Source organism: Barbatula barbatula (assembly GCF_947034865.1).
Source record: "Barbatula barbatula genome assembly, chromosome: 18".
NCBI lineage: Eukaryota > Metazoa > Chordata > Actinopteri > Cypriniformes > Nemacheilidae > Barbatula > Barbatula barbatula.
Window position 1 is genome coordinate 13,133,016 of NC_136781.1, and position 23,221 is coordinate 13,156,236.

The window sequence follows — 23,221 nt, forward strand, 5'->3', positions numbered from 1 at the left end:
TAAAGGACACACACTGATGTATTGGTAATCAAACACTTTATTTAAATTTTTGCAATTGACATGAAAAAAGGCAGAAATTTCCAGCCTAAATGTCCCATTATTTACAATGGCAATGCACATTTTATTCAAAATATATGTCTTAATAAAGGGCATTATCATTCTTGTAGTTATATCACCACATGGCAGCACATTTCAAAGGGTGGATATTTAGTGAGAGAGATTTGATTCGAAATGTGGAAGACATAACTATGAATAAATACCTTAGAAAAATTAAAATCATAGCAACCCGCTGCTTTATTCAGCCACGTGCTGGTACTGATTGTGCATTTTAAATTGAGTTTTTTTTAAAGAATCTTAGATATAAATACTTTAGAAGATTATAATCTCTGTATAAATTCCATTAGAATAGAATATTCAAACTGTGGTATTATTTGGGAGACAAATTTACGTCATACCATATGAATCTAAGTATATTTACAGTTTGTACAGCCCTTAAACGTCATTGTGCTTAATAAATGTTATAGATCTGTCACTGTTAAAAATTAGTCAGCTGTGAAAAGTAAATGCAGTACAGCAATGATTATTTAATTGAAGCTTTAACGTTATAAAATCCTTTCATATCTAAGTAAAAAAGTATTTTGTTTAGCATACATGTGCTCAGAAAAGGTTTACGAAAGACAGCAGTAAGAGTAAACTTAACCATTTCCCAAAACTTTCAAAAGGTACAAAAATATAACAAGATATCAGATGAAAAGCAAAATCGGATACAGACTTTTAATCTCACTACACACATGGTGGATTTGGATTGTTTTTCTTATCTACAAAAGGTAAAATACAGATCTCTCTTATTTACAGTTAAGCTGGAAAAAGATATAAATGCCTGTAAAGAACATTTGGAACAATCGAAGTGTATAGCAGTGCACGATTGCTTAAATGAGACAGATTTATATTAGCTGTCTAGAAAACATACTTGATGTGTGTGATTGCTCTTTGTATTGATACTGGTATGAACATCATTTCTTTGGTGAAACTGCTATTTCTAGTTCTGGTAACCGAAAACTACCTTTTGAACCACTATCAGTACTAGATGACGACGACATTCTGGATTTTTTTGAAGGCTGAGCAATTCCACCACTAGCACCCCCAATCTTAGCCTCACTTTCTCCTCCAAGTGTCACTTCATATGAGCCTTTACTTTTAGAGCCAAAACCTCCAATTGTAGCAAACTTGATCTTTCCTTTCTTACCTTTGACCTTTGTTTCTCCAACATCTACTGAAATGTTGCCACCCTCTGCCTGTAAGTGCCCTTCAGTAGAAACAGGGGAACTTAAACCTCCATCATCACTCATTGATGAAGAGCGATGCCGTGATTTTTTGAAGAGGTCAAGCGAGGCAGATTTACTTTTTGGTGAAACTTTTAATCCTTCTGCAATTCTGCCACTTGCCAATTCCCCAGAACTAAGACTCAGCTCCTTAGACACTTTTGCACCACCTTTTATGGCAACATCAGTTTCTTCTCCCTGAACAATAAGATCAGCTGCGCTACCACCTTTAGTTTTAGATTTTATAAACATTTTTGGCATTTTGACTTTCATTTTTGCACCACTGTTCTTCACATCTGTAGTGTCCATTTCCAGATTCTGGGAACTGACATTACCACTAGCAGCCAACTCTCCTGAACCTAAACTTACTCCCATTTCTTTTCCTTCTGCTCTAGGCAATGCAATACCAAACTTGGGTACTCTGATCTTGGGAAAGGTTACATGTCCTTCTTGGTACTCGATCGCACCTGAAATATCTCCTGACTGTCCACTAACATCCAAGTCTGACATTTCCATCCTGCCTTTTACAGCCTTTTGTTCAGAAAGATTTAAACCAGCATTTACATCACCCCCTCGCACATTTACAGATGGCACTACCAACTCAACATTCTGTGTTCTTCCTTCTACATCAAACTTTGCACTGCCCTTTCCATTAATGCCAGATCCACCAACTGCTGGAGCATTCAAGCTAACACTCTTTCCTGATGTGCAAATCTTTGGTACACCCCCTTTTAATTTCAAATCTGGGCTCTCCATACTAGTACCTGGTGTCTGAATATCAACACCCTGAATATCAGTTTTAAGGTTTGGTGATTGCAAATCAACAGATGATTTACCAGATCCTTTAACTTTAGGAGATTTTATGTCAAATTCCACATCAGGAAAGTGCAGCTTTCCAAAAATAGATTTTTTAACTTTGGCTGATTTCAACTGCAAGTCTGGATCATTCGTCTCCAGCTTAATATTTCCAGTTGTCACATCACTATCGAAAGGTTTCGACTTTGCTTTTACCTTTGCAACTTTGAATTTACCCTTCTTTCCTTTCACATCTATGTTTATATCAGGTCCTTCTACACTGCCACCAGCATCAGGAATTCCTACATCTAATTTCGGGCTTTTACCTCCAAAAGTAAATTTTGGTTTCTTTGTTTTAGGCAGTTTGATGTTTGCATCTGGTCCACTTATGGTGACATCAGGGCTGGCACCTTTAATTTTAACCCCAGAAACGTCAACATTTGGAGACTGTAGTTTTAAATCCCCCTCAATATCAATTTTAGGACCTTTAATGTCAACATCAGCTTTTGGCAGTTTTACATCAATCTCTGGACCTTCAATTTTAGGACCTTTGAGTCCAAAGGATGGCATTTTGATTTTTGGCATCTTCAGATCCCCTTCTGGGCCCTCAATATTAACATCAGGACTTTCAATGTCTAATTTTGGAGCCTTCAGATCTCCTTCAATCTTCGGCACAGAAACATCCACACCACCCTTGACTTTGGGGCCTTTAAGATTCCAGTCTACATCTGGCATGGAGATCTTCGGACCAGATATCGATGGCATTTTAAACTGTGGTCCCTTAATTTTTCCCTCAGGTCCCTCAAAGTCAAGATCTGGAGTTTTAATGTCAAATTCATGACCTTTGATGTCAAGATCAGCTTTCGGTAAGCTTACATCAATATCTGAACCCTCCACTTTAGGACCTTTGAGTCCAAATGATGGCATTTGGATTTTTGGCATTTTGAAAGCACCATCAGGACCTTCAATATTTACATCAGGACCCTTAATATCTAATTTTGGAGCCTTTGGGTCTCCTTCAAGCGTTGGCACAGACACATTCACATCACCCTTGACTTTGGGGCCTTTAAGATTCCAGTCTACATCTGGCATGGACATTTTTGGACCAGATATCGATGGCATTTTAAACTTGGGCCCCTTGATTTTCCCCTCAGGTCCTTCAATGTCAAGATCTGGAGTTTTAATGTCAAATTCAGGACCTTTGATGTCAAAATCAGATTTTGGCAGATTTATGTCAATCTCTGAACCCTCGACTTTAGGTCCCTTGAAACCAAAAGATGGCATTTTGATTTTTGGCATCTTGAAACCTCCTTTAGGACCCTCAATATTAACATCAGGGCCTTCAATGTCTAATTTTGGAGATTTCAGATCTCCTTCAATCTTCGGCACAGAAACATCCACATCACCCTTGACTTTGGGCCCTTTAAGATTGAAGTCTACATCTGGCATTGAGATCTTTGGACCAGATATCGATGGCATTTTAAACTTGGGTCCCTTAATTTTTCCCTCAGGTGCATCAATGTCAAGATCTGGAGTTTCCATGTCAAATTCAGGACCTTTAATGTCAACATTAGGTTTTCGCAGGTTTATGTCAATCTCTGGACCTTCCACTTTAGGACCCTTTAGTCCAAATGATGGCATTTTGATTTTGGGCATCTTGAGACCACCTTCTGGGCCCTCAATATTAACATCAGGACTGTCAATGTCTAATTTTGGAGACTTTAGTTCTCCTTCAATCTTCGGCACAGAAACATTCACATCACCCTTGACTTTGGGCCCTTTAAGATTGAAGTCCATATCCGGCATGGAGATCTTTGGACCAGATATTGACGGCATTTTAAACTTGGGTCCTTTGATTTTTCCATCAGGTCCTTCAATGTCAAATTCTGGACCTATAATGTCCACATCAGCTTTTGGCAGGTTTACGTCAATCTCTGGACCCTCCATTTTAGGACCCTTTAGTCCAAATGATGGCATTTTCATTTTTGGCATCTTGAAACCACCCTCTGGGCCCTCAATATTAACATCAGGACCTTCAATGTCTAATTTTGGAGACTTTAGTTCTCCTTCAATCTTCGGCACAGAAACATTCACATCACCCTTGACTTTTGGGCCTTTAAGATTGAAGTCCACATCTGGCATGGAGATCTTTGGACCAGATATTGACGGCATTTTAAACTTGGGTCCTTTGATTTTTCCATCAGGTCCTTCAATGTCAAATTCTGGACCTTTAATGTCCACATCAGCTTTTGGCAGGTTTACGTCAATCTCTGGACCCTCCATTTTAGGACCCTTTAGTCCAAATGATGGCATTTTCATTTTTGGCATCTTGAAACCACCCTCTGGGCCCTCAATATTAACATCAGGACCTTCAATGTCTAATTTTGGAGACTTTACTTCTCCTTCAATCTTCGGCACAGAAACATTCATATCACCTTTGACTTTGGGCCCTTTAAGATTGAAGTCCACATCTGGCATGGAGATCTTTGGACCAGATATTGTTGGCATTTTAAACTTGGGTCCTTTGATTTTTCCATCAGGTCCTTCAATGTCAAATTCAGGACCTTTAATGTCAACATTAGCTTTTGGCAAGTTTATGTCAATCTCTGGACCCTCCAATTTAGGACCCTTTAGTCCAAATGATGGCATTTTCATTTTTGGCATCTTGAAACCACCCTCTGGGCCCTCAATATTGACATCAGGACCTTCCATGTCTAATTTTGGAGACTTTAGTTCTCCTTCAATCTTCGGCATTGAAACATTCACATCACCCTTGACTTTGGGCCCTTTAAGATTGAAGTCCATATCCGGCATGGAGATCTTTGGACCAGATATTGATGGCATTTTAAACTTGGGTCCTTTGATTTTTCCATCAGGTCCTTCAATGTCAAATTCTGGACCTTTAATGTCAACATCAGCTTTTGGCAAGTTTATGTCAATCTCTGGACCCTCCAATTTAGGACCCTTTAGTCCAAATGATGGCATTTTCATTTTTGGCATCTTGAAACCACCCTCTGGGCCCTCAATATTAACATCAGGACCTTCAAGGTCTAATTTTGGTGACTTTAGTTCTCCTTCAATCTTTGGCACAGAAACATTCACATCACCCTTGACTTTGGGCCCTTTAAGATTGAAGTCCATATCTGGCATGGAGATCTTTGGACCAGATATTGACGGCATTTTAAACTTGGGTCCTTTGATTTTTCCATCAGGTCCTTCAATGTCAAATTCTGGACCTTTAATGTCAACATCAGCTTTTGGCAAGTTTATGTCAATCTCTGGACCCTCCAATTTAGGACCCTTTAGTCCAAATGATGGCATTTTCATTTTTGGCATCTTGAAACCACCCTCTGGGCCCTCAATATTAACATCAGGACCTTCAAGGTCTAATTTTGGTGACTTTAGTTCTCCTTCAATCTTTGGCACAGAAACATTCACATCACCCTTGACTTTGGGCCCTTTAAGATTGAAGTCCATATCCGGCATGGAGATCTTTGGACCAGATATTGTTGGCATTTTAAATTTGGGTCCTTTGATTTTTCCATCAGGTCCTTCAATGTCAAATTCTGGACCTTTAATGTCCACATCAGCTTTTGGCAAGTTTATGTCAATCTCTGGACCCTCCATTTTAGGACCCTTTAGTCCAAATGATGGCATTTTCATTTTTGGCATCTTGAAACCACCCTCTGGGCCCTCAATATTAACATCAGGACCTTCAATGTCTAATTTTGGAGACTTTAGTTCTCCTTCAATCTTCGGCACAGAAACATTCACATCACCCTTGACTTTTGGGCCTTTAAGATTGAAGTCCACATCTGGCATAGAGATCTTTGGACCAGATATTGTTGGCATTTGAAATTTGGGTCCTTTGATTTTTCCATCAGGTCCTTCAATGTCAAATTCAGGACCTTTAATGTCAACATCAGCTTTTGGCAAGTTTAAGTCAATCTCTGGACCCTCCAATTTAGGACCCTTTAGTCCAAATGATGGCATTTTCATTTTTGGCATCTTGAAACCACCCTCTGGGCCCTCGAAATTAACATCAGGTCCTGAAATGTCAACTTTTGGCGTTTTAAATTTGGGACCGTCGAGTTTTCCTTCAGTACCCTCAAAGTCAACATGAGGACTTTTTATGTCAATGTCTGGTGTTTTTATACTGATATCACTGCCAGGTAGACTTGCATCAATATCTCCTTTAGGTGACTTAAATCCAAATTTTGGCATTCTAAACTTTGGCATCTTGAACCCTCCATCTGGACTTTTAACATCAACATTTGGAGATTCAACTTCCAATTTTGGTACACTGACATCACCCTCCATACTGACTCCAGCTTGACCTTTCATTTTTGACCCTTTTATGTTTAGGTCAACATCAGGTAAAGACATTTTTGGAGCTGAAATTGATCCCATTTTAAATTTAGATCCTTTAGCTTTGATATTAGGTGCTGTGATATCAACATCTGGACCTTGAACGTTCATTTTTGCTCCTTTTGGCAGCTTGACATCCACATCAGGGGCATCAATCTTTGGCCCTTTAAATCCAAACTTGGGCATTTTGAACTTAGATTTTTTCACACTTGCTTCTGGAACATCGAAATCCATATTCGGGGCTTCTATGTCTATTTTTGGCGATTGGACATTACAGCCTTCAACATTTGGAATGGAGACATCTACATCACCTTTCAGTTTGGGCCCTTTAAGGTTGAAATCTACATCTGGCATAGAGATCTTTGGACCAGACATAGATGGCATCTTGAATTTGGGGCCCTTGATTTTTCCCTCAGGTCCCTCAAAGTCAAACTCTGGACCCTTGACATCCACATTTGGTGCTTTGATATCCACTTCGGCCTTGGGGATTTTCACATCAACATCTGGACCTTCTACTTTTGGCCCTTTGAGTCCAAACGAGGGCATTTTGATCTTTGGCATATTGAAACCACCCTCAGGACCTTCAATGTCTGGGCCTTCAATTCCAACTTTTGGTGGTTTCAAATCTCCCTTAACTTTGGGAACTGACACATCAACATCACCTTTCAGTTTGGGCCCTTTAAGGTTGAAATCTACATCTGGCATAGACATTTTAGGACCAGAGATAGATGGCATCTTGAATTTGGGGCCTTTGATTTTTCCCTCAGGTCCCTCAATGTCAAGCTCTGGACCCTTTATATCCACATTTGGTGCTTTAATATACACTTCGGCCTTGGGGATTTTCACATCAACATCGGGACCTTCAATTTTTGGCCCTTTGACTCCAAACGAGGGCATTTTGATCTTTGGCATCTTGAAACCTCCCTCAGGACCTTCAATATCTGGTCCTTCAATTTCAACATTTGGTGCTTTGAAATCTCCCTTAACTTTTGGAACTGACACGTCAACATCACCTTTCAGTTTGGGCCCTTTAAGGTTGAAATCTACATCTGGCATAGAAATCTTTGGACCAGACATTGATGGCATCTTGAATTTTGGGCCCTTGATCTTTCCCTCAGGTCCCTCAAAGTCAAGCTCTGGACCCTTTATATCCACATCTGGTGCTTTAATATCCACTTCGGCCTTGGGGATTTTCACATCAACATCAGGACCTTCGAATTTTGGCCCTTTGACTCCAAACGAGGGCATTTTGATCTTTGGCATCTTGAAACCTCCCTCAGGACCTTCAATGTCTGGGCCTTCAATTTCAACATTTGGTGCTTTGAAATCTCCCCTAACTTTGGGAACTGACACATCAACATCACCTTTCAGTTTGGGCCCTTTAAGGTTGAAATCTACATCTGGCATAGACATTTTAGGACCAGAGATTGATGGCATCTTGAATTTTGGGCCCTTGATTTTTCCCTCAGGTCCCTCAATGTCAAGCTCTGGACCCTCGATATCCACATTTGGTGCTTTAATATCAAATTCGGCCTTGGGGATTTTCACATCAACATCGGGACCTTCAATTTTTGGCCCTTTGACTCCAAACGAGGGCATTTTGAACTTTGGCATCTTGAAACCTCCTTCAGGACCTTCAATGTCTGGGCCTTCAATCTCAACCTTTGGTGCTTTGAAATCTCCCTTTACTTTTGGAATTGACATATCAACATCACCTTTCAGTTTGGGCCCTTTAAGGTTGAAATCTACATCTGGCATAGAAATCTTTGGACCAGACATAGATGGCATCTTGAATTTGGGGCTCTTGATTTTTCCCTCAGGTCCCTCAATGTCAAGCTCTGGACCCTCGATATCCACATTTGGTGCTTTAATATCAAATTCGGCCTTGGGGATTTTCACATCAACATCGGGACCTTCAATTTTTGGCCCTTTGACTCCAAACGAGGGCATTTTGAACTTTGGCATCTTGAAACCTCCTTCAGGACCTTCAATGTCTGGGCCTTCAATCTCAACCTTTGGTGCTTTGAAATCTCCCTTTACTTTTGGAATTGACATATCAACATCACCTTTCAGTTTGGGCCCTTTAAGGTTGAAATCTACATCTGGCATAGAAATCTTTGGACCAGACATAGATGGCATCTTGAATTTGGGGCTCTTGATTTTTCCCTCAGGTCCCTCAATGTCAAGCTCTGGACCCTCAAAATCCACATTTGGTGCTTTAATATCCACTTCGGCCTTGGGGATTTTCACATCAACATCAGGACCTTCGAATTTTGGCCCTTTGACTCCAAACGAGGGCATTTTGATCTTTGGCATCTTGAAACCTCCCTCAGGACCTTCCATGTCTGGGCCTTCAATTTCAACCTTTGGTGCTTTGAAATCTCCCTTTACTTTTGGAATTGACACGTCAACATCACCTTTCAGTTTGGGCCCTTTAAGGTTGAAATCTACATCTGGCATAGACATTTTAGGACCAGAGATTGATGGCATCTTGAATTTTGGGCCCTTGATTTTTCCCTCAGGTCCCTCAATGTCAAGCTCTGGACCTTCGATATCCACATTTGGTGCTTTAATATCCACTTCGGCCTTGGGGATTTTCACATCAACATCTGGACCTTCAATTTTTGGCCCTTTGACTCCAAACGAGGGCATTTTAAACTTTGGCATCTTGAAACCTCCCTCAGGACCTTCAATGTCTGGGCCTTCAATCTCAACCTTTGGTGCTTTGAAATCTCCCTTTACTTTTGGAATTGACATATCAACATCACCTTTCAGTTTGGGCCCTTTAAGGTTGAAATCTACATCTGGCATAGAGATCTTTGGACCAGACATAGATGGCATCTTGAATTTGGGGCTCTTGATTTTTCCCTCAGGTCCCTCAATGTCAAGCTCTGGACCCTCGAAATCCATATTTGGTGCTTTAATATCCAAATTGGCCTTGGGGATTTTCACATCAACATCGGGACCTTCGAATTTTGGCCCTTTGACTCCAAAGGAGGGCATTTTGATCTTTGGCATCTTGAAACCTCCCTCAGGACCTTCCATGTCTGGGCCTTCAATTTCAACCTTTGGTGCTTTGAAATCTCCCTTTACTTTTGGAATTGACACGTCAACATCACCTTTCAGTTTGGGCCCTTTAAGGTTGAAATCTACATCTGGCATAGACATTTTAGGACCAGAGATTGATGGCATCTTGAATTTTGGGCCCTTGATTTTTCCCTCAGGTCCCTCAATGTCAAGCTCTGGACCCTCGATATCCACATTTGGTGCTTTAATATCCACTTCGGCCTTGGGGATTTTCACATCAAAATCAGGACCTTCAATTTTTGGCCCTTTGACTCCAAACGAGGGCATTTTGAACTTTGGCATCTTGAAACCTCCCTCAGGACCTTCAATATCTGGGCCTTCAATCTCAACCTTTGGTGCTTTGAAATCTCCCTTTACTTTTGGAATTGACATATCAACATCACCTTTCAGTTTGGGCCCTTTAAGGTTGAAATCTACATCTGGCATAGAGATCTTTGGACCAGACATAGATGGCATCTTGAATTTGGGGCTCTTGATTTTTCCCTCAGGTCCCTCAATGTCAAGCTCTGGACCCTCGAAATCCACATTTGGTGCTTTAATATCCACTTCGGCCTTGGGGATTTTCACATCAACATCAGGACCTTCGAATTTTGGCCCTTTGACTCCAAACGAGGGCATTTTGATCTTTGGCATCTTGAAACCTCCCTCAGGACCTTCAATGTCTGGGCCTTCAATTTCAACCTTTGGTGCTTTGAGATCTCCCTTTACTTTTGGAATTGACACATCAACATCACCTTTCAGTTTGGGCCCTTTAAAGTTGAAATCTACATCTGGCATAGACATTTTAGGACCAGAGATTGATGGCATCTTGAATTTTGGGCCCTTGATTTTTCCCTCAGGTCCCTCAATGTCAAGCTCTGGACCCTCGATATCCACATTTGGTGCTTTAATATCCACTTCGGCCTTGGGGATTTTCACATCAACATCGGGACCTTCAATTTTTGGCCCTTTGACTCCAAACGAGGGCATTTTGAACTTTGGCATCTTGAAACCTCCCTCAGGACCTTCAATGTCTGGGCCTTCAATCTCAACCTTTGGTGCTTTGAAATCTCCCTTTACTTTTGGAATTGACATATCGACATCACCTTTCAGTTTGGGCCCTTTAAGGTTGAAATCTACATCTGGCATAGAGATCTTTGGACCAGACATAGATGGCATCTTGAATTTGGGGCTCTTGATTTTTCCCTCAGGTCCCTCAATGTCAAGCTCTGGACCCTCGAAATCCACATTTGGTGCTTTAATATCCACTTCGGCCTTGGGGATTTTCACATCAACATCAGGACCTTCGAATTTTGGCCCTTTGACTCCAAACGAGGGCATTTTGATCTTTGGCATCTTGAAACCTCCCTCAGGACCTTCAATGTCTGGGCCTTCAATTTCAACCTTTGGTGCTTTGAGATCTCCCTTAACTTTTGGAACGGACACATCAACATCACCTTTCAGTTTGGGCCCTTTAAGGTTGAAATCTACATCTGGCATAGAAATCTTAGGACCAGATATAGATGGCATCTTGAATTTGGGGCTCTTGATTTTTCCCTCAGGTCCCTCTATGTCAAGCTCTGGACCCTCAAAATCCACATTAGGTGCTTTAATATCCACTTCGGCCTTGGGGATTTTCACATCAACATCGGGACCTTCGAATTTTGGCCCTTTGACTCCAAACGAGGGCATTTTGATCTTTGGCATCTTGAATCCACCCTCAGGACCTTCAATGTCTGGGCCTTCAATTTCAAGATTTGGTGCTTTGAAATCTCCCTTAACTTTTGGAACTGACACGTCAACATCACCTTTCAGTTTGGGCCCTTTAAGGTTGAAATCTACATCTGGCATAGAAATCTTTGGACCAGACATAGATGGCATCTTGAATTTTGGGCCCTTGATCTTTCCCTCAGGTCCCTCAAAGTCAAGCACTGGACTCTTTATATCCACATCTGGTGCTTTAATATCCACTTTGGCCTTGGGGATTTTCACATCAACATCAGGACCTTCAATTTTTGGCCCTTTGACTCCGAATGAGGGCATTTTGAACTTTGGCATCTTGAAACCTCCCTCAGGACCTTCAATGTCTGGGCCTTCAATTTCAACATTTGGTGCTTTGAAATCTCCCTTAACTTTTGGAACTGACACGTCAACATCACCTTTCAGTTTGGGCCCTTTAAGGTTGAAATCTACATCTGGCATAGAGATCTTTGGACCAGACATAGATGGCATCTTGAATTTGGGGCCTTTGATTTTTCCCTCAGGTCCCTCAATGTCAAGCTCTGGACCCTCGATATCCACATTTGGTGCTTTAATATCCACTTCGGCCTTGGGGATTTTCACATCAACATCGGGACCTTCAATTTTTGGCCCTTTGACTCCGAATGAGGGCATTTTGAACTTTGGCATCTTGAAACCTCCCTCAGGACCTTCAATGTCTGGTCCTTCAATTTCAACATTTGGTGTTTTGAAATCTCCCTTAACTTTTGGAACTGACACGTCGACATCACCTTTCAGTTTGGGCCCTGTAAGGTTGAAATCTACATCTGGCATAGAGATCTTTGGACCAGACATAGATGGCATCTTGAATTTGGGGCCTTTGATTTTTCCCTCAGGTCCCTCAATGTCAAGCTCTGGACCCTCGAAATCCACATTTGGTGCTTTAATATCCACTTCGGCCTTGGGGATTTTCACATCAACATCGGGACCTTCAATTTTTGGCCCTTTGACTCCGAATGAGGGCATTTTGAACTTTGGCATTTTGAAACCTCCCTCAAGAGCTTCAACGTCTGGGCCTTCAATTTCAACCTTTGGTGCTTTGAGATCTCCCTTAACTTTTGGAATTGACATATCAACATCACCTTTCAGTTTGGGCCCTCTAAGGTTGAAATCTACATCTGGCATAGAGATCTTTGGACCAGAGATCGATGGCATCTTGAATTTGGGGCTCTTGATTTTTCCATCAGGTCCCTCAATGTCAAGCTCTGGACCCTCGATATCCACATTTGGTGCTTTAATATCCACTTCGGCCTTGGGGATTTTCACATCAACATCGGGACCTTCAATTTTTGGCCCTTTGACTCCAAACGAGGGCATTTTGATCTTTGGCATCTTGAAACCTCCCTCAGGACCTTCAATGTCTGGTCCTTCAATTTCAACATTTGGTGCTTTGAAATCTCCCTTTACTTTTGGAATTGACACGTCAACATCACTTTTCAGTTTGGGCCCTTTAAGATTGAAATCTACATCTGGCATAGAAATATTTGGACCAGACATTGATGGCATCTTGAATTTTGGGCCCTTGATCTTTCCCTCAGGTCCCTCAAAGTCAACCTCTGGACCCTTTATATCCACATCTGGTGCTTTAATATCCACTTCGGCCTTGGGGATTTTCACATCAACATCGGGACCTTCGAATTTTGGCCCTTTGACTCCAAACGAGGGCATTTTGATCTTTGGCATCTTGAAGCCTCCCTCGGGACCTTCAATGTCTGGGCCTTCAATTTCAACCTTTGGTGCTTTGAAATCTCCCTTAACTTTGGGAATTGACACGTCAACATCACCTTTCAGTTTGGGCCCTTTAAGGTTGAAATCTACATCTGGCATAGAGATCTTTGGACCAGAGATAGATGGCATCTTGAATTTGGGGCTCTTTATTTTTCCATCAGGTCCCTCAATGTCAAGCTCTGGACCCTCGATATCCACATTTGGTGCTTTAATATCCACTTCGGCCTTGGGGATTTTCACATCAACATCAGGACCTTCAATTTTTGGCCCTTTGACTCCAAATGAGGGCATTTTGAACTTTGGCATTTTGAAACCTCCCTCAGGACCTTCAATGTCTGGTCCTTCAATTTCAACATTTGGTGCTTTGAAATCTCCCTTTACTTTTGGAATTGACATATCAACATCACCTTTCAGTTTGGGCCCTTTAAGGTTGAAATCTACATCTGGCATAGAAATCTTTGGACCAGACATAGATGGCATCTTGAATTTTGGGCCTTTGATCTTTCCCTCAGGTCCCTCAAAGTCAAGCTCTGGGCCCTTTATATCCACATCTGGGGCTTTAATATCCACTCTGGCCTTGGGGATTTTCACATCAACATCAGGACCTTCAATTTTTGTCCCTTTGACTCCAAACGAGGGCATTTTGATTTTTGGCATCTTGAAACCTCCCTCAGGACCTTCAATGTCTGGGCCTTCAATTTCAACTTTTGGTGCTTTGATATCTCCCTCAACTTTTGGAACTGACAGGTCAACATCACCTTTCAGTTTGGGCCCTTTAAGATTGAAATCAACATCTGGCATAGAGATCTTTGGACCAGAGATCGATGGCATCTTGAATTTGGGGCCCTTGATTTTTCCATCAGGTCCCTCAAGGTCAAGCTCTGGACCCTCGATATCCACATCTGGTCCTTTAATATCCAATTTGGCCTTGGGGATTTTCACATCAACATCGGGACCTTCGAATTTTGGCCCTTTGACTCCAAACGAGGGCATTTTGATCTTTGGCATCTTGAAACCTCCCTCAGGACCTTCAATGTCTGGGCCTTCAATTTCAACTTTTGGTGCTTTGATATCTCCCTCAACTTTTGGAACGGAGACGTCAACATCACCTTTCAGTTTGGGCCCTTTAAGGTTGAAATCTACATCTGGCATAGAGATCTTTGGACCAGACATAGATGGCATCTTGAATTTTGGGCCCTTGATCTTTCCCTCAGGTCCCTCAAAGTCAAGCTCTGGACCCTTTATATCCACATTTGGTGCTTTAATATCTAATTCGGCCTTGGGGATTTTCACATCAACATCAGGACCTTCAATTTTTGTCCCTTTGACTCCAAACGAGGGCATTTTGATTTTTGGCATCTTGAAACCTCCCTCAGGACCTTCAATGTCTGGGCCTTCAATTTCAAGTTTTGGTGCTTTGATATCGCCCTTAACTTTTGGAACGGACACGTCAACATCACCTTTCAGTTTGGGCCCTTTAAGGTTGAAATCTACATCTGGCATAGAGATATTTGGACCGGAGATCGATGGCATCTTGAATTTGGGGCCCTTGATTTTTCCATCAGGTCCCTCAATGTCAAGCTCTGGACCTTCGATATTCACATCTGGTGCTTTAATATCCACTTCGGCCTTGGGGATTTTCACATCAACATCAGGACCTTCGAATTTTGGCCCTTTGACTCCAAACGAGGGCATTTTGATCTTTGGCATCTTGAAACCTCCCTCAGGACCTTCAATGTCTGGGCCTTCAATTTCAACTTTTGGAGCTTTGATATCGCCCTCAACTTTTGGAACGGACACGTCAACATCACCTTTCAGTTTGGGCCCTTTAAGGTTGAAATCTACATCTGGCATAGAGATCTTTGGACCGGAGATCGATGGCATCTTGAATTTGGGGCCCTTGATTTTTCCATCAGGTCCCTCAATGTCAAGCTCTGGACCTTCGATATTCACATCTGGTGCTTTAATATCCACTTCGGCCTTGGGGATTTTCACATCAACATCAGGACCTTCGGATTTTGGACCTTTGACTCCAAACGAGGGCATTTTGATCTTTGGCATCTTGAAACCACCCTCAGGACCTTCAATTTCAACTTTTGGTGCTTTGATATCTCCCTCAACTTTTGGAACGGACACGTCAACATCACCTTTCAGTTTGGGCCCTTTAAGGTTGAAATCTACATCTGGCATAGAGATCTTTGGACCAGACATTGATGGCATCTTGAATTTGGGGCCCTTGATTTTTCCATCAGGTCCCTCAATGTCAAGCTCTGGACCCTCGATATCCACATCTGGTGCTTTAATATCCAAATTGGCCTTGGGGATTTTCACATCAACATCGGGACCTTCGAATTTAGGCCCTTTGACTCCAAACGAGGGCATTTTGATCTTTGGCATCTTGAAACCTCCCTCAGGACCTTCAATGTCTGGGCCTTCAATTTCAACTTTTGGAGCTTTGATATCGCCCTCAACTTTTGGAACGGTCACGTCAACATCACCTTTCAGTTTGGGCCCTTTAAGGTTGAAATCTACATCTGGCATAGAGATCTTTGGACCAGACATAGATGGCATCTTGAATTTTGGGCCCTTGATCTTTCCCTCAGGTCCCTCAAAGTCAAGCCCTGGACCCTTTATATCCACATTTGGTGCTTTAATATCCACTTTGGCCTTGGGGATTTTCACATCAACATCAGGACCTTCAATTTTTGTCCCTTTAACTCCAAACGAGGGCATTTTGATTTTTGGCATCTTGAAACCACCCTCAGGACCTTCAATGTCTGGGCCTTCAATTTCAACTTTTGGTGCTTTGATATCTCCTTTAACTTTAGGAACTGACACGTCAACATCACCTTTTAGTTTGGGCCCTTTAAGGTTGAAATCTACATCTGGCATAGAAATCTTTGGACCAGACATAGATGGCATCTTGAATTTGGGTCCTTTGATTTTTCCCTCAGGTCCCTCAAAGTCAAGCTCGGGACCCTTGATATCCACATCTGGTGCTTTAATATCCACTTCAGCCTTTGGGATTTTCACATCAACATCTGGACCTTCGACTTTTGGCCCTTTGACTCCAAACGAGGGCATTTTGATCTTTGGCATCTTGAAACCTCCCTCAGAACCTTCAATGTCTGGGCCTTCAATTTCAAACTTTGGTGGTTTGATATCTCCCTCAACTTTTGGAACTGACAGGTCAACATCACCTTTCAGTTTGGGCCCTTTAACGTTGAAGTCCACATCTGGCATAGAAATCTTTGGACCAGAGATCGATGGCATCTTGAATTTGGGACCCTTGATTTTTCCATCAGGTCCCTCAATGTCAAGCTCTGGACCCTCGATATCCACATCTGGTGCTTTAATATCCAATTTGGCCTTGGGGATTTTCACATCAACATCAGGACCTTCGAATTTTGGCCCTTTGACTCCAAACGAGGGCATTTTGATTTTTGGCATCTGGAAACCACCCTCAGGACCTTCAATGTCTGGGCCTTCACATACAACTTTTGGTGCTTTGAAATCTCCTTCAACTTTTGGAACTGACATATCAACATCACCTTTCAGTTTGGGCCCTTTAAGGTTGAAATCTACATCTGGCGTAGAAATCTTTGGACCAGACATAGATGGCATCTTGAATTTGGGGCCCTTGATCTTTCCCTCAGGTCCCTCAAAGTCAAGCTCTGGACCCTTTATATCCACATCTGGTGCTTTAATATCCAATTCAGCCTTGGGGATTTTCACATCAACATAGGGACCATCAACTTTTGGCCCTTTGACTCCAAACGAGGGCATTTTTATCTTTGGCATCTTGAATCCACCCTCAAGACCTTCAATGTCTGGGCCTTTAATTTCAACTTTTGGTGCTTTGATATCTCCCTCAACTTTTGGAACTGACAGGTCAACATCACCTTTCAGTTTGGGCCCTTTAAGGTTGAAATCTACATCTGGCATAGAAATCTTTGGACCAGAGATCGATGGCATATTGAATTTGGGGCCCTTGATTTTTACATCAGGTCCCTCAATGTCAAGCTCTGGACCCTTGATATCCATATCTGGTGCTTTAATATCCAATTCGGCCTTGGGGATTTTCACATCAACATTAGGACCTTCAACTTTTGGCCCTTTGACTCCAAACGAGGGCATTTTTATCTTTGGCATCTTGAATCCACCCTCAAGACCTTCAATGTCTGGGCCTTCAATTTCAACCTTTGGTGCTTTGAAATCTCCCTTAACTTTTGGAACTGACACGTCAACATCACCTTTCAGTTTGGGCTCCTTAAGGTTCAAATCCATGTCTGGCATAGAAAACTTAGGACCAGAAATTGATGGCATCTTAAATTTGGAGCTCTTGACTTTTCCGTCAGGTGCCTCAATGTTAAGCTCTGGACCCTTGATATCTACTTCTGGTGCTTTAATATCCACTTCCGCCATTGGAATTTTTACATTTACATTGTGACCCTCGAATTTTGGTCCTTTCACTCCAAATGAGGGCATTTTGACCTTTGTCATCTTGAAATCATTCTCAGTACCTTCAATTTCTGAGCCTTCAATTTCAACTTTTGGTGCTTTGACATCTACTGTGTGAACTGAAAGGTTTCCATCTCCCTTAAGTTTTGGACCTTTAAAGTTGATGTCCATATCAGACATTGAAATATCTGGACCAGAGATTGATGACATCTTTAGTTCGGGGCCTTTGATGTTTCCATTAGGTCCTTCAATATCAAACTTTGAATCTTTAATGCTGACCTCTGAGCCTTGTATACCAAATGATTTAGTCTCTGTGTGACCCTTAATCTTTGGAAGTGACACATCCTGACTCCTATTTATTTGTAAACCTCTATTTTCTGTGGGGTTCTGATTGCTAAAATTTACTTCTAGACTAGAATTATCTGCAGTACCAGTTGTTTGCCATTTGAGATGGGGTTTCTGGAATGCGCCACTAATTTCCATGGTGGGGACTGATTGAACAGATTTGCTAGATTCAAGTTTTGGTAGTTTTACCTTACCTTCTAGCCCATGCATGGTAACATCAGAACTCTGACTGATTTCACCCTCAGAACGTTTAATATTAATCTTGGGTCGTTGAATATCTATGCTAAATTTTGACAATTTGGTTTTATCATCAGATTCATCTTGAAGGGCAACAGACGCAGAATTTTTGCCTATTCCTGATATGTTACCGACCCCTGTACCCCCACTAAGGGAAAAACCGGAAACATGAGTGTCCAAAACTGGGCCCTTTGTTGTAGAAAATTCAGTCCCACCTATTACACTTGAACGTCCCTGTAGTTTTCCCTCTAACAGTCCTGTGTCTGATACATTAATTCCAATTTCCCTCTCACTCCTATCTAATTCGCTTGTTGTTTTGACAGATCCACTGCTAAAGTGCTTCACATAAGAACCAGTAACCTTGGGTTCTCCAAGAGATATCGCTCCCATTTTTATATCTCCTTGTGCACTGCCATGTGGTAATCTGATATGGGAAGAATCGCCCTCCAACTGCTCATGCTCAGGGACCTGAAATTTGATCTCAGGGCTTGAGTAATACATTTGCTCATCAGTTCCCCCAGGCACATCCACAGTGTAGGTAGTTATTCGCCGTGTAACTGTAGTTACAGTGCAACCATCACTACTTGTGCTGCTATGACGTTCTGTTCGCACATCAACACCCTCAGCAAGATCTTCTGATTTCAGTCTGGGTTTAATCTTCTTCGTGTAGATTCTCCTGTAGTCTTCATCATCTCCACTCTAGAGGGAAAGTTTAAAATACTTATATTACAAAAAACATCTGAAACAATGTTTGCTCTTATATACTTTTGTCAAAACTCAATGAAAATATTAAGCTTAAAAAGCTTCATATGGTCACGGTCCATTACACCTAGATCAACACCTAGATCAACTTACCAGGAGAATGTCTGAACTAGACCCCCCAAAACCTGCACGCCCTTCCCAGGACAACGTCCCCATTGGAGAGCGGCAAGGTGACTTTTCTCCAGTCTTGTTTTGCAATTTGAGTCCAACCTTATGTTTGTTTAAAGTCTTTAGTAGGTCAGCTGTTTCCTCTGAGGACATGTTGTCAAAGTAAATGGTAGCCCCAACTATTTGGTCACCTGTGACATGGGCAGAAAACGAGAAATGAATTAAAGAACAATTATTATCTAATGCTGTTTCCAATAGATAAATCATATCTGGAAAGACTACAAAACCATTAGAGTTCAAATTATGCTCTAAGAGCAAACTTTTGGAAAAAAAATTTAATAACAGACTGACGGTCAAGAATATTCTGCACTTAAGCAAGTCATACAAAGCTTACATAAAACATGAGTTTACTACACTTTTGCTTCTCGACACATTCAATTTGACTTAATATACCTTGATATACTTTCCCAGAGTGAGTAGCAGGGGACTCTTCTTTCACCTCTTTGACAAAAATCTCTCCTTGACCTGTTTGTTCTATGGTGAGCCCATGTTTATCAGGGCCCATCCACTGAGGGAAAAGAACTTCCCTTGTGTCCTGCTCGTCATCCATCTTAAACAAAAATGTGTACTTAGAGGTGAAAAATATGAACGTTTGAAAATACCTAAATATACCTAACATAATGGGTACATAATTCAAAACTTTACATTTAAAAATGAGTTGAAATGAACAGACAGAACTGAAAGAAAACACATTAAACAAAGCATTTACAATGACTTATTAAAATAAAATGAAAAATTACATTTACAAATAGCTACACAGGATACCTCTTAATGTGTTGTTTCTTCACCCGTTCCCTACAGTGGACCGTTGTCTGCCCTAGTTCTGTCCTACACAATACACAAAAATGTAATGTTAGTGTCTTGGTATGTTTCTATGCTTACTGTAAACATCAATATAATATCATATTTCTATGCTTACTGTACACATCAATATAATAAAATATTATGCATTATAATACAAAATCATTTGAGTTCAGTTTGAATGAATTCAGCTTTTAGTAAAACAAATTAGTAAACTTAAGCTGATAAATCTGTGTACCACTAGATGGCAATAAAGCTGTCCACAAGATGTCAAACTAAACCAGCACGAGTTGCTCTTAGATTTAAGATTTTAGAACCAAGTCTTCCAAGACCTACATCTGTTCATCCGTTCTCACATACTTCATCAGAAAAATCATGAATTAAGCAGAGACACACCAGCTAAAAACCTAGAAATATATATATATATATTTCTATACAGCATAAAACGCCTTAAACGCATTAAACGACAGCTAAAAACAAGTCGTCTCTGTCTGATTAACATGAGGCTTATTGAGTTGACATGTGGGCCTGTCATTCCAGGATCCAACGCAGAAAGCTCATTGTTTCAAAGATATCACCCCCTCATTCTTCTCCCTGCAATAACACACAGAACCTCTTGGATATGAAAACACCTACTTGCATATTTCAGAGAAATTGCAAAAGACGATCTAGTTTCTTATAACTATGAAATTACTTGACAGGAAAGCAATACAAAATAACATGGCAAATGATATCTTGGATAAACACCATGATTCACTGAAGCCAATAACATTTATACATGCATAAATACAAAAAATTAAATGAACCATTATAAAATTTTGCAATCAAATCAGCATCCTCATGTTATCCAAATCATCTCCAAACTTAAAAATTAGTAAGCAAAACTCATTCAGCTACGCTCTAAACTGTGAAAAGTTTTAAAAGTGGCCTGACAACAAAATCAATTGAAGCCAACTCTGGAAAACTATGCTAACAATGCAGAACATTTCTTTAAGACAAACAGATGGGATGAAATGTTCTGCATATATTGCATGATGACATATGACCACTAAAGCAATGGAAAAAAGCTTTGTTTCATGTTACCATGCATTGGGTGGGATGCACAAACATTTTTCAAGTAATTTGAACCCTCTTCCCTTGATTTAAAATAGCGAGTGTACATACTTCTGAAAATTGCCTGACCCTGACCTTAGTGGATTACAGAAGGAATGCAGGTTCAAAACAATATGCACATTTACACCCAACAATTGTGTCATTTAATTACCCTAAAGTTGTTCCATCTGATGAACACAAATAAATATATTTGGGAAAATGTTAAAAACTGACATTTCTGGGAAATCATTGACTGCCATAGTAGGAAAATTCCCAAATATCTTTTAGTGTTCAACAGGACAAAGAAATGTATGGGTGGAGTATCCCTTTATTGCTGCATATCACAAATATGACTTGAAACCAGCATTTCCCCTCCCATTACCTTAGGGGGCGCCACTTCAGTTGTTACATTTAGTTGTCAGTAGCTTTTTAAAATATTAAAATTGGCCACTAGGACTTTGCTTCAGCACCAGATCCTACAACACCTTTTCTCAGTTACCAGGCCTTCTATGTTTCATACTGTGTGTAGAAGAATATAAAATAAATGGCCTGATAAAACATAAGAAACACTGGAAACAAATGACTATTTGCGATTCTCGCAAATAACGGCATTAACAAATTATTTTCAATTCATTAAAAACAAGGTGTGACATGTTTGATGACATTAATGACAAAACTTTTAGGAAAACTATTTAGATAATTTAAAGGCCTTCCGTAACCATCCAAAACCATCAATCCCATAGCATGTTTTGCTAAAAGAGACCTAACCCCTGATGCCAAAGCAAGTTTATATTAATCATACACGATACATCATGACACAATCATACATCAAAAGTAACTTTTTAAATGCAGAAGTCATGTACACAACGTGACGAGAATATTAATTCTTTAACTTAATACCATATTCAGTTTTTTTGAGAATATTTGAATTTTACTCAAAGAAATCTATTGACGCATTACAGTAATAAATTAGGATTAAATGCATATTTCAATCCTGTGTTAAAATTATGTTTTGTGCACGGTAGAGGACTGAGCGCGTTACTGAGCAGAAATGCATTAAAAACAAAGAGATTTTTAACATGAGATATTTTGCATCAACTAGAACTACAACTCTGCATCATTACTCTTAAAACTCTTTTTAATCCATCAACTGTGAGAGAAATTGAGAGAACCATTGATGTTCTATTATTGTTGGCTGGATCAGGAATTTACTAAAAGAAAAGGGGAAAACCTACAGCACTGTGTTATTAACAACTCCCTAGCAAGCATAACTAGACTCCCTGCCAAATGCACGTTCGGCCTCTTAACATAACACCACGCCTTACTCCTGTACAGTACCACCACTGCATGTCCCACCTCCTCCAGCCCCTTTTAACCATTTGATGTGCAGACCTGTTTGGACAGTACTTGTTCTCAAAGCTCTGACATATTCCTGGCAGTGTGCCTTAGGAGCAAAATGGGTGGGAGGGTAACAGAAAAGGAAATGTGGGGAACTCCGATTACTATTCCTAAAAAGTGGGGAACAATCTTAAGAGAAAAATCACGCAATAACCATGCCTCAAAGATCCAGTAAACCACAGGGCTCCATATGCAGGCACATATCACTCATCGCACAGATTTTTTAGTTGCGAAGTGGTGGGTGATACAGGCAGACAAACTTCCTATGAAGAACAGAGACAGCCTTTGCCTTCACAAGACTAACAGTGTCACTGGTTACCAGCTGGGTCTTACTAAAAAATCATATGATGCTAGTGTAAGCAGGCCTTTATTTATACCCTCCACAGTGTTTGTGCAATCACAAGACAGTAAACACTCCCAAACTAAAACTCGAACACATGCTTGTGATCTGTTGACTTCTAATAAGACTGTAAACAGGCCATTAACAGTCAAATTAAAAGTAAAAAGCCATGGCTATTTATTACTGTTATGGGGGTCATGCAGTTAACATAAAAGCAATAGAGGTCAAACCACACTATACAGCCCCATAAAGTAAATGTGTCCACTCACCAGGTCTACAAACTTTTCTTACGTATTTTTTATTATTGGAGGGGAAAACAAGCAAGAGTGTGGCATTGGCTGGTCTGGCAACAGAGGGTAAATATGGACTATGAATGCCATTCTAAACAAAGAGGACTTCTGTAGTGTCACAGAAACTCACTGTGGATTTTATGATTCACTAAAACAAACAATTAAAAAATGAGTCAGATTTCGGCCTTGGATCATTTTAATGGGATGTTGTTGACACTGAAACCGTTGATTCGTAGCAATACATACAGATCAAATCTGATAAAATAAGT

At 40.8% G+C, this 23,221-nt stretch overlaps 1 protein-coding gene across 1 annotated transcript in view; it reads right to left on the reverse strand.

Moving 5' to 3' along the window:
* Positions 1–19: 19 nt before the first annotated feature.
* Positions 20–23,221, reverse strand: part of ahnak (AHNAK nucleoprotein) — a 32,589-nt gene continuing 9,387 nt past the window's right edge. The window contains exons 2-5 of the mRNA XM_079480545.1: positions 19,797–19,859; positions 19,425–19,581; positions 18,957–19,162; positions 20–18,800 (exon numbers count right to left, since the gene is read on the reverse strand). Coding sequence (XP_079336671.1) covers positions 1,014–18,800; positions 18,957–19,162; positions 19,425–19,581 — 18,150 coding nt within the window. The 5' untranslated portion in view covers positions 19,797–19,859 and the 3' untranslated portion in view covers positions 20–1,013. The remainder of the gene's footprint in view (positions 18,801–18,956; positions 19,163–19,424; positions 19,582–19,796; positions 19,860–23,221) is intronic.